General features: G+C 32.4%; 1 protein-coding gene across 3 annotated transcripts in view; it reads right to left on the reverse strand.

The window, feature by feature from the left end:
• syt7b (synaptotagmin VIIb) overlaps positions 1 to 12,660 on the reverse strand; it is a 131,166-nt gene that overhangs the window by 60,332 nt on the left and 58,174 nt on the right. For all 3 annotated transcript variants that reach the window (XR_009272173.1, XM_058782956.1, XM_058782957.1), the window contains one exon: positions 12,005 to 12,139. Coding sequence is in view for 2 of the 3 variants with exons in the window: in XM_058782956.1 (XP_058638939.1) it covers positions 12,005 to 12,139 (135 nt within the window). In the remaining variant the exon portion in view is untranslated. The remainder of the gene's footprint in view (positions 1 to 12,004; positions 12,140 to 12,660) is intronic.

The raw sequence follows: 12,660 nt of genomic DNA on the forward strand, positions 1-12,660 counted from the left end.
GTGATTGTCTTTTGAATGTTATGATGGATAGCTAGTATGATTATTAGAGTTGGTGAGTAGTCATTTTTTATTATAGGTCATGACGTGGTTTCGCCAAGTAGGATGTGTTCCTGAATCAACGTTCTTTGTTAAACTATTACAACATCTAACACAATCTCATGGCAGTTCGTAACTATTTTACGTTTTGGTGAATTGATGGCCAATTCGTATCAACGCGTACATTCTCATTCGTACATTTTTGTATGATCTACTTACTTCCCAATGATGGTTATGTTTAGGGGTTTTGCTTAGGGGTGTACCCGCTTATTTTTTTCTAAAAATTGTACATTATCACAGAATTCATGATGTACGAATTCATACGAAATTGCCATCTCATAAAATAGTTACGTTTTCTCATGTGATCGGGATTAATTATCATAGGCCCTTTCACACGACTCATGTCAAACTTCCCCTATGCATTATAGAGTAAAGCCATATTGTATGCAAGTCAAGTGTTTTAACGTGACATTTGAAGTTCAAACTATTTCTGCAATAACAGTCTGCGAAATTTTGAAGCACAGCCAATGATTCCCAGTCAATCTACATAATGAATCATGGGCAATGCCAACATGCAAACACTACCTAGGGCTCAAAAACAAGGATTATATATGCTGTAGTTGGGATTTTACTTTCTCTGCCAAAAACAAAGGTCAATTTTGATTTTTAGTAATGCTTTTAAAATTTACTAGAAAATTTCCATTAAATGTTGAGTTTCCATTACATTTCTTATTTTTTTCTATAACAAAAAGAAATAACTAGAAATTAAAGTTTTAGAAATTCACAAAAAATAAATAAAATAAATAAATGCTGGAAAACAGCCATAAAATGCAAAACATTATTGACTGATTCTAGTTTAACACATTATTACCAATGTTTCTATGGCTATTTGGCAAACTTTTATCTATATTATCCAACTAGATAACATTATTTTACTACCAAATCAACAGAATTTGCAACAACAATGTAGAATACATCAAAGAAAACCAAATGTTAAAGTTTGCAAGGCCAAAAAATGGATGCACAATATTGATGAATGTAAAACTTTCTCACACTGGCCCAAGGCCTGTGTTTTATACTTACTGTTGAGTCCTGCAATATAAAAGCCATGTTATAAAGCTCAGAGAACAATTATATGATATATTCTTAGGCGGATAGTAAAATTGTACAATATCTAAGTGTCAGCTGCATAAAAGGTTGAGAGTGAGTCATGTGAAAGTGTCTTAAGCTTAACCCTCATGCTAAAATCTGACTGGTTGATAGGAATTTAGTTCTAGGTTCAACAAGGAAAAGTTGGTCCGGGCACATGTCCTATTTTAAAATCACGTTATAATGCCACAGGCATTGCGACGGCACTCGTTTCACACATGATTGTTAGATAAATACCATTCCATACATATATCCATATATATATATATACAGCATATATGCATGTATGTAATGCAGTATATCATCCTGCACTTACACCCATTATGCAGCTTGAGCTGTCATTAAGTAACTTACATTCCCAATTTACTCGTTTTCTCATCTCATCTGCTTCAGTTCTGTGTGTTATAAATAGGTTTAGAAAGCAAGGAAGAAAAAGAAGCGTGTGGGGGTTGCAGACTCAGTCGAAACAATGATCAAAGCGAGAAAACACAGAAGCAAAAGAAAGCGTCAAAGAATGAAAGAAAAATACAGCTCTCCAAATGAAGTTTCGCTGTCTTTAGAGGGAAAAAAATGAAAGGTTGTTCTCGTTGGATTCGTCTAGCCTCTAGCCTTCAACAGACATGAATACTGTGTGAAATTCGACATTAAAGTACAACCGCTTTGTTAAAGACTGGGCTTGAAAAACCAATTCTAGGCAATTTTAGGCCAGTACTTCCTCATATGAACGTTAACTATTCAGTGGCTAACTGAGAAACTGTGCATCACATTACTGATTCTTCTGTCACATCCTCTGTAACGCAGCAGCAATTTCATATTAGAAAGTTATAAAGGATCTTATGCTCTCAGGGCTAAAACTAAATTTAAGGTGAGACTAGCAAGCACACTTATTTATTAAAAGGAACAGTTCAATAAAAAATGAAAATACTGTCATTATTTACACACCATCCACTTTCATTATAAGGAAAAGGGTGGCCAAGATATTTATTAAAAATAAAATAAAATAAAAAAGTAATAAAAGTCTCAAATACAAAATCCTGAAGAAATGTGCTTGATTTAAAATCAAATAAATAGTAAAATACAATATTGTAAGAGTGATAAAGGTCTCAAATACAAAATATTGAAGAAACTTGCTTTAATTAAAAATATGAAACAAAATCAAATAAAATAATTTATTGTGTTCCAAGGAAGAAAGAAAATGAGGGTGTTCTTTCCCTTTAACTGTCATCTTATCTGAGCTAAATATTTGATTAGTGAGGAAATACCTAATCTTTGTTGTCAAGAAAATCACTTTCTGGATGATTCTCAAAGCAGTCCTGACAAAAACTGACATTCTGATCTCCACTTATCCGAACACGGGTTGAAGAAGAAGTGTTTGGTGATTTTCAGAGTCCTCCAGCAAATCCTTGAGCTTTAGCAGAAACCTGTAGCTGCTTGTTATTACAGAGCTTCAAGACGTCGGATGATAGAAATACTGATGGAGAATGTGTGTATAAGACAGCAAGAGGAGAAGTAGAAAAATACGAGGGGAAGGGTCGCAACTCTTACCTACCCAAAAATAGAAACCAATTATAGGTTGAAGATGGGAGTGGACGGAAACATGAAATGAGAGACAGTCAAGATCTTTGGAGGACTGAAAGAGACGCGACTAAATAGAAAAACAAAAACAAAAAAAACAACTGGCTTTAAACATCATTTAACAGTGAAACAAAATGTTCAGGTCTCTCAGTTTTTAAAACACTTGGTGATGCGAGGCGGTGTTTTAACGCACAATGAAACCTACTTGATGACACATCAGGCCTGGAGAATATTTCATTCAACTACTCAATTTATTCTTGATGATTATGTGCCTGATTAAATTAAACAACATTGTGAATATAATATTGTGTATAATGTGCGTTTAATTTGCTCTTTAAGTTTCTTAAAGACTCTTTTATGTCATTTAAGAGTAAATAAATACATAAATATACTGTTCAGTGCTGTGCAAATGTCTCAGTTCTTGTATGGATTTAGGCTAATCTGTATTATTGCTTAATGTTTTGGTTTTTTTTATGTTGTAGAACTTCTGGTTCATATAAAAATAATTAGACTGTTTGGAAAACTGGTACTTCCTACTTGCACACTAAAGCGAAAGATATAAATAACCATCTTGAAGCAATTTTTTTTTTTTTTTTGTAAAGCATTGTTGTCCCAAGGCTAAAAAATATCATAAAATATATAATTTTCTTAGATTTAGCACCCAGCCCTATCATGTCCATTAAAAGCCTCCATTTATCCTACAAAACCCCTAGTCAGCTTGCACTAAAAACAATCAAATATGGTTTATTTCATTTTTGTGAGTGTAGTCACAAATCACACAGTGCTACACTTTTTCAAATACTTGAAATCTATGATTGACAGCTTAATGTGAGAAATATTATCACTCAGGGGCCGTCCACAGCTCAAAAACAGATAGACAGAGCATAATTCAATTAAACAGAAGGCAATAACTCATCACTAACAAACAATTGTAAACACACATCTAGAAATGTAATTATCGTAACCCCAAACTCATCTGATTTGTCCATTATTTCAAAACTGTCATCAATTCACTGCGTGTCAAACATTAAACCATTTTTAATGGTGTGTGACACTGAGAAAAAGGCCATTACGATGATATTTACATAAATCAACCATTACTATTTAGCATTATGATTATTTAATATTATTGTACTGTTGATGTTTAAGTCAGTGCAGCTCCATTATTTGTTAGCTCCAAACAATAGTACCTTGGTTTTATTCCATAATTTACTTTCTACTCAAGTGAAATTGAACAAAAATTTCAATTCATGCATTTACTGGTTTTAATGGTTGCTTGCTGGAATAGTTCTCCAGAACATTGTATCATTATTTACTCATAGACATATTGTTCACATACACTACCATTCAAAAGTTTGGGGTCAGTTAGACTGATTAAATAAATAAATAAATAAATAAATAAATAAATAAATAAATAAATAAATAAATAAATAAATAAATAAATAATACTTTTATTCAGCAAAAAAAAAAAAAAAAAATCAAAAGTGACTGTAAAGATATTTAAAATGTTATAAAAGGTTACTATATCAAATAAATGTTTTTTTTTTTTGTTTTTTTTCCCACTTTCTATTCATCAAAGAATCTTGAAAAAATGTTTTCCATAAAATTTTAAGCAATTTTTTAACATCAGCAAGGATCACATGACACTGAAGACTGGAGTAATGATGCTGAAAATTCAGCTTTATCATCACAAGAATAAATTACATTTTAAAACATATTAAAATAGAAAACAGTTCATTTAAATTGTAATAATATTTCATAATATTATATACACTGTTTTTACTGATCAAATAAATTCAGCCCTGGTGAGCATAAAAGGTTTCTTTCAAAAACATTAAAAAAAATCTTAACATCTCCAAACTTTTGAACAGTACTGTACAACACATGTGGGGGCCAATGATTGAATTTCATCAAGCCTGCCAAAATATGTCAACCAATCTTATGACTTAAAATGACTATTGGTTACTTTTATGGTAATTTTCTGTTCTTGACAGCCGTAGTATAGAAAAGAGCACAGCAAAAAACCTTCAAAATGACAAAAGAGCAGTTCACCCCAAAATTACGCCATTTTGCGCCGCACAACCGTCATGCTTTCTTGCCCCAAACATCTGAAAGAAAAGGCAGTCAGCCTCTGACACTCACTTGCTGGGTCTCAAGCTGCCGGAGTGCAGGTGGCTCTGGACAGTGTGCCACCTCCCGGACTTGCTGGTCCCTGCGCCTATGCAGCTGTCACTGCGACTGGGACCCCCACCGCCCCCCCACCCACCTCCCCCTTCTCCAGCGATCCGCTGAAAGAGGGAAGAGAGAGATCAGGAGAGCTAGAAGAAGAAGGTAAGATTCAGGCACAGACTGTACAGAAGCCTTCAGGCAGAGCAGTGAGGAGCAGCTCGAGCCGAGCAGGTGTGACGGGCCTGTAAAGAGTGCGGGGAGAACAAGCAGGTGCACGGGGCTGATTTACTGGGAACATGGGCGGACAGTAACAGGAAGGCAGATGTTGTTGGAATTGCTGCATCCTATTCGTTTGCTGTGTCACACACCTAAGAAAAGTGATATTGATGTGTAACACTGTCCCTGCAAGAAGCCAAATAAACGGCACAGCGAGAACTTGAGTAAAAGATAAATTTTTCTTGGTCTGAAAGGAATCAAAATGAGGTATACCTCGGTGTAGCTGTTATTTCTTCTATAGGGCTGCACGATTTGGTCTTGAGTGATTATTAAACAGCTTAAGGCTACAATTTAATCAATTCAGCATATAGTTATAGGCGTTTTTAGCTGTTTACAACCACTAAAAACGTCCAAGTTAAAGCTTTAAGACCAAGCCACTGCCAAAAGACTGCTACAGAAAACGTCTTTTTACTCTACCATCATCTCTCTTTCAGCGAATCAGGTAGGACACACAGGGACTACTGAATATGAATTTTATAACTCTGTAATTAATATTCATGAGCAAGGATGAAATGTTTTAAAATTGTGTCCTACTCACATTTTTCCCCTTTTAAAAAAAAAAAAAAAAATTCAAGTGGACTGCTGGATGCTTGCTTAATGCAATGCCTAAACTAGTCTAAGTTAGTTTGCTGGTCCTGTCTGGTTTGAGCTAGTCTCTCAGCATAGCTAAGCCAGTGTTGTTAACTAAACTAAAATGAATAAAAATCATTTGAAATGAAATAAATTCTAAACTGAAATAAAGCTGAAATAAAGAAAAATAGTAGATGAAAATTGTAACTTCATCTTAAACTTGAACGAAAATTAAGTATTAAAATGACTAAAACTAAAAGCTAAATGGAAATATTAAAAATCAATAAAAATCAAATAAATGAAACGGGCACATAACAAAATTACTAAAACCTAAAATGTAATAAATATTGAAAACATAAAAATTAAGTACTAAAATTACTAAAACTGAAAGTTAAATGGAAATATTAAAAATGATAAAACTAAACTAAACTAGACTAAAATAATTAAATGACCAAAAATAAATGTCTGCAGATTCTGTCAATAAAATAAAAAAAAATAAAAAAATAAAAAATAAAATGACAGGCACATAACAAAATTACTAAAAACCTAAATTAAAATGAAAACTAAAAATATTAATTAATTAAAAATATTAATAAATACTATAATTATATATAACATAACTGGACAGCCATTTGGTCTGCTAGTCTGGCCATCTGAAAAGCTCCCAAAAACGTGTTAACAGATGATTTTTTCCAGCAGGGTGGGTTCCAATCAAACTGTGTGAATGCTAAGAGAGCTGAGTGGGATTTCATTCAATGCACTTTTGGGTCAGCTGAAAGAGAAAAGCTGAGAACTTCAGCATGTAGAGTAATTTGTTCTATCATCAGCAGAGCGTGGTTAATACACAACTTCATTTACAGCCTTCATGTGCTAGTTTGCAGTTTGCACATGCAGTTCAACATGAGAGCTGCTGCTGCAATGAGATTTCATGTCTTTTTCTTTTGGCCTCCAAATCACAGTATCTGTCAAAATAGTCGCAATATGATTATATTTATACCAAATTGTGCAGCCCTACCTCTACAAGCCCTACTTATAGCATTCAAAAATTTGGGGTCAGTAAGATTTTTTAAGTTATGCTTTTATTTAGCAATGATGCATTAAGTTGATCAAAAATGACAGTAAAAACATTTATAACATTATAAAAGATTTTTATTTCAAATAAACATTCTTCTGAACTTTATATTCATCAAAGAATCTGGGAAAATAAATTAATCACAGTTTCCACAAAAATATGAAGCAGCACAACTGTTTTCAACATTGATAATAATAAGAAATGTTTCTCGAGCAGCAAATCAGCATATTAGAATGATTTCTGAAGGATCATGTGACACTGAAGACTGGAGCAATGATGCTGAAAATTTAGCTTTGCATCACGTGAAATAAACTGCATTTTAAAATATATTACAATAAAAAACAGTTTTTTTGAAATTGCATTAATATATAACGATATTACAGTTTTTACTGTATTTTAACTGTATTTTGATCAAATAAAATGCAGCCTTCTAAGAGACTTATTTCCAAAATACTGAAAAATCTTACCTACCCCAAACTTTAAAATACTACATTTAATCGCATACATATTTTGATATCAGTCATTTCTATCGGCACAAACTGTAAAGGAGACACCAGCCAGCAGGTCATGTCATGTATTAATAATTCTTGCTTTCCCTTCACGTCAGACAGGAACTGACGTTGACTAGATCTGGACAGTACAGTGACAGAAGAACCGCTTACACAGAGACGGGAGAGACAGAGCAAAGGTTAACACTTCAAACACAGCATAGACGGCAACAGATCGACGACGGCCATTTAAGACACAGATGACCCAGAATGCAACATTTGTGCATCAAGCTCAGGGGGTGAACAGAAACAGAGGGGGCTTGACATTTGTTCAAGCAGATGGCAAGGTTGCTGACCGCGGTAAGTCGTGTCTTAATCTCTTTACCTTTTATTCTCTAGTCTTTAAATATCTCCTTAGCAAAGGTGTTCACACTGACAGTGATTTGAAGTGACTGGTCAGAATGAATGAGACCCTTTTTTTTTTTTTTTACTGAAAGTGTGGGCAAAATGGCCACCTTTCAACCAGGGTTGTTAATGTTTGCCAAATCTAAAACTATTAAATATAATTTTAAAGCTGAAATAAAACAAGATGAAAAACTTAAAACCTGATCTCAAAATTAAAAAGGCAGAAACTAACTAAAATAAGTTCAAGCTGAATTACTAAAATTATTAAAACAAAAACAGAAATAAAAATGAACTGAAGTTAAACAGAAATATAAAAAAAACTTATCAAATATGAATGAACTAAACAAGACCAACTCTAAACATTCAATTAAATTTAATTCAGTAATTTTTTATGAATTAATTCTAAACAGAATAATAAATAAATCATTTAAAAATAATGTAAATATAAATTTACAAAAGCTGAAATACAATAAAATAAAAATTACTAGATGAAAACCTTAAATTTTAACTGATATAACTGAAATAAAATAAGTTTAAGCTGAATTTCTAAAATTAGTAAAACTGAAATAAAATGAATTTAAGCCAAACAGAAAAACTAATAAACCTCTATAAAACTAACAACATAAAACAAAAAACAAATTAAATGTGACTAAATTAAACTAAACATTCAATTTAAATATTTTAAAAAAATTAAATAAATTAAAAATAAATAATAAAATAATCATTTAATTGTTGTCAGTATGAACGCACCTTCATGTAAAAAATAGCATAGTAATAAACGCAGAAATGCTCCTATTAACAGATATTATACAGTTAAATGACTGTGATAAATAAGTGAAATAAATTATGTCTCTAATTAAAAAGCAACTACAAAAAGAATAATGAAAAAAGTAAAAAAATATAAATAAATAAAAAAAATGAAGAAGCTATCAGAAGCAGATGTCAAATGTGAAGATGTTTTGGAACTGTGTCACACAGATATAACAGTACGGTACATACTGAGAGTCAAACTACAAAGGGGAAGTGACAGGTGACTGGAGAGACGAAATACAACAACTACCATAAAGACACAAAAACACAGCAGTATTGTTGACGGTCAACCCTCGACATTCAATCAGGACCAGATAAGATGGCAAGACACCAGTGCACCTCCAATCAAGATGCTCTAAATGCATCTAAACTTTTAAGGTCAAAGGTCAGATTTCGAGGGTTGTCCGTCTCCATGGAAACCGTCCATGGGCTGGGAGTGAAATGTTAGCAGTTAAGAGACATTAGGGCTGCTGGCAGGGCTGTAGGGAACAGGGGCCTTGAGATATCAATTGGGATCCGTAAATCTGTAAACGTTTTAGCAATCCATCAGTCACTACTTAATGGAACAATAAATAATAATAAATAAAGATATTCTGTATTTATTGTCTTTCTTTTGTGAAACACAAGGTAAAAGTAGTGCATATGACTCGTGTGCTGTAAGTCTTCAGAGGTCACATGTCAGCGTTGAGTGATGAACGGGCAAAATGTAAATCGTTAATCTTCTCTCAAACTTCATTTGCAGTTGTGGTTTTTCTAAACAGAGAACCGAAATGAAATTTCCGAATGAAATTTGAGAGCTCCGGTGGAAATCCCAAATGCAATCTGTGCCTGCAGAAACATCCACAGAATGGGAATGCATATCTATCACAGAGTTTGCCAAAATCAGTGCAGAAAATGTAAAAAAAAAAGTCCGCAGATTCTGTCCATACACATATGCATTACTTTTGAAATCTTACAATACAGGACACAATTCATATATAGTACATATATCAGTCATATAGACCACTTTTTACTATTCCGATCTCATGAGACTACACAACTATTTTAAGAGTTGGCAATTTTGTATGAATTTGGACAAATTGATTTATATGAAAATTTACAATTTAAAAAAATGTAATTCAAAATTAAACAATTTCATTAAGTGGAAAAAGTAATATAAAATAAAATAAAATAAAATAAAATAAAATAAAATAAAATAAAATAAAATAAAATAAAATAAAATAAAATAAAATAAAATAAAATAAAATAAAATAAAATAAAATAAAATAAAATAAAATAAAATAAAATAAAATAAAATAAAATAAAATCTGAAATCTGAAATCTGAAATCTGACTGATCATATATTAACATATTGTGTTTGTGGGAGGGAATGACTATAATTATTGACGTGGATGAGAGTTGCCAATTTCATTTGTATGAAAATGTATGATTATAGAAAAAAAGCATTTTATTTAAATGGAAAAGAGTGGACAAAACAAAACAAAACAAAACAAAACAAAACAAAACAACACAAAACAAAACAACTCTACAGTTGATGACCAGCATGAGGATGACATGAGGATGAGAGTTGGCAATTTTGTATGAATTTATTCAATTTGATTTGCATGAAAATGTATGATTTTAGCAAATTAAAAAGTGAATTAATTATTTCATTATATGAAAAAGGACAATAATTAAATAAATAAAATAAAATAAAATAAAGTAAAACTAAACAAAATAAAATAAAATAAAATATTGAACATATGATTCTACAGTATATGACTTATATCTAGCACACACAACTGATGTTATTTGTGGGAGGGAATGTAGGGAATGTAATTATGGGCATGTGTATGAGAAGTGGGCAGGGATCTGCAGTCTGTATCCGTCTCCTATCAATTAGATTCCGATTTATCCTGGGAATTAATCCAGAAAGACTACTTCCCCTCGAAGATAATGACTTCAATTAAGCAATTAAAACTCAAGGAAACGGCAGACTGAAGTGAACCTCACAACCCTCTGTGGAACTCAAGCCACGTCTCGCTGAGAATGATGGGCTGACCTAAAGATTGGACATTTCATCTTGTTTCAGGCTGGATTGTGGTGTATGCTGAATGATAAAAAGCCAACTAGAATGCTTGAAAATGACATGGACTGCCCTAGATATAGCTCTTACAGATGGGGTCAATGGGAAATACGACTGGCGTGACTCCAAGGCTTTGGGCATGTATTGTGGGTCATGCAAATTGACCTTGAAGAAGTAAGATTTTAAAACAACTTTTTCAGCCTAATTTTAAGCATGAGATCAGAGGTGAATTTCACAAAACCTGGAGAATAAGTAATAATTTACTCCAAAAATCTAAATAAAAGTTAAGAAATAATATTTTGCATGAAAAAGTAAACCTTTTTTAGAGCCCTTAGGATATTATTTGAATTACACTTAATTAATTTTTTCACACCAATTCTCATTAATGCTATGTTATAGGAATTTGGGGTTTTAAATGTTCTCATTTATCAAAAAACTATAAGGAAAAAAAAATCCTAAAATTATTTATTATAATAACATTTATGAAAGAAAAAAAAAATCCAGCCTATTACTATGGCTTTAATAGCTGTTTTTATAGATGCTAGATCTATATATAGTATATGCACATGTATACTAAAATTTAACACTACAAATTAATACTCCTACTAATAATGTTACATGATATCAGTATTTATGCATTACAGTAAAAAGAGGTTAATTTGAAACACTGATTGCAATATTATTTGTTGCACAAATTATATATCTCTATATAGTGTTATTTTATTTTGTCTTACTTTATTTCATTATATATATATATATATATATATATACACATACATACATATACATATACATATACATATATATATATATATATATATATATACATATACATACATACACACACACACACACACACACATATATATTATACACATATATACACACACACACACACGTATACATATATACACACACATACACACACATATATATGTATGTATGTGTGTTTATACAATTTAATATTTAATTAATTTTGTATTATGCATTAATTTTGTAATATTACATTAATTTTGCATTATTGTATTCAGCATGTGTAACCATGCTGAATTGTCTAGAATTTTTTTGTTGCATAGATTATATAAACATTAGATTATATATTATTTATTGCATATATATCTATATATCTATATCTATCTATCTATCTATCTATATAGTTATTTTTCCCCCATTTATTTTTCCTTTTGATATTTTGGGTGAAATATGATCCGGACATTGCTTTGTGACAATCACCTTTTAGGTTTCATAACACAGGTACAGTAAGTCCCTGTAGGCTAAAGTGGATCGTGGAACTGAAGGCCAGAACAGAAAGGACTGAATGGACTTCCCCTTTCAGTACAGCCCTGCGCAGAGAGAAGGGGTCCCTTACCAGCCAAAACCAAGACTCACTTGGGCGTGAGGCGAGGGTCTCCGTAGGGGGCGTAGGGGGACATGTTGAGGATGAATTCCTTGGGTGGATAGGAGCTCCAGCGCTGCTGCACAGTGCTGCTGTCGTTGTTATTCCAAAAGTCCCTGTCAAGATCACTGCAGACAGACAGAAAGACAGCTGAAAGAGCTACAGTGCATCTTCAGGAAGAGTCAAACCGAGAAAAAAAAACTGCAGAAAGAGAGTTCAGATAGACAGACAGTCCAGAGAGAGAGAGAAAACACCGGTGTAATACTACAGTAACTGGCTGAGTGGAACCATCCTGCCACAGAGAGACTTTTTAAGAGAAGCTTTCTCTTGTCTAACAGCGTTCCAGAGCTCCTGTGTTTTTAAGTGGCACCAAGTCTTGAAAAAGTAAAAGAATTCTGAACACTAGAGCTGATGTAAAAATAGCTGTAAGGGTGAGATTAAAGGGGTTTTGAGATGGATATCTTGCACAAACAACTTCAAGTCATATTTATTCTGTGCTGTCAGTACTCTGGATCTGACTCACAGACGATCTAGCCTTTCATAACCTACTGTAGTTTCAAACTTCTAATCTCTATAAAAACAACAGAAGCAATGAATACAGAAAAAGAGAAAACGTATCAAGAGGTAACAAACCCAATTAGTGCTGAGC

Source organism: Onychostoma macrolepis, chromosome 07 (assembly GCF_012432095.1).
Source record: "Onychostoma macrolepis isolate SWU-2019 chromosome 07, ASM1243209v1, whole genome shotgun sequence".
NCBI classification, from domain to species: domain Eukaryota; kingdom Metazoa; phylum Chordata; class Actinopteri; order Cypriniformes; family Cyprinidae; genus Onychostoma; species Onychostoma macrolepis.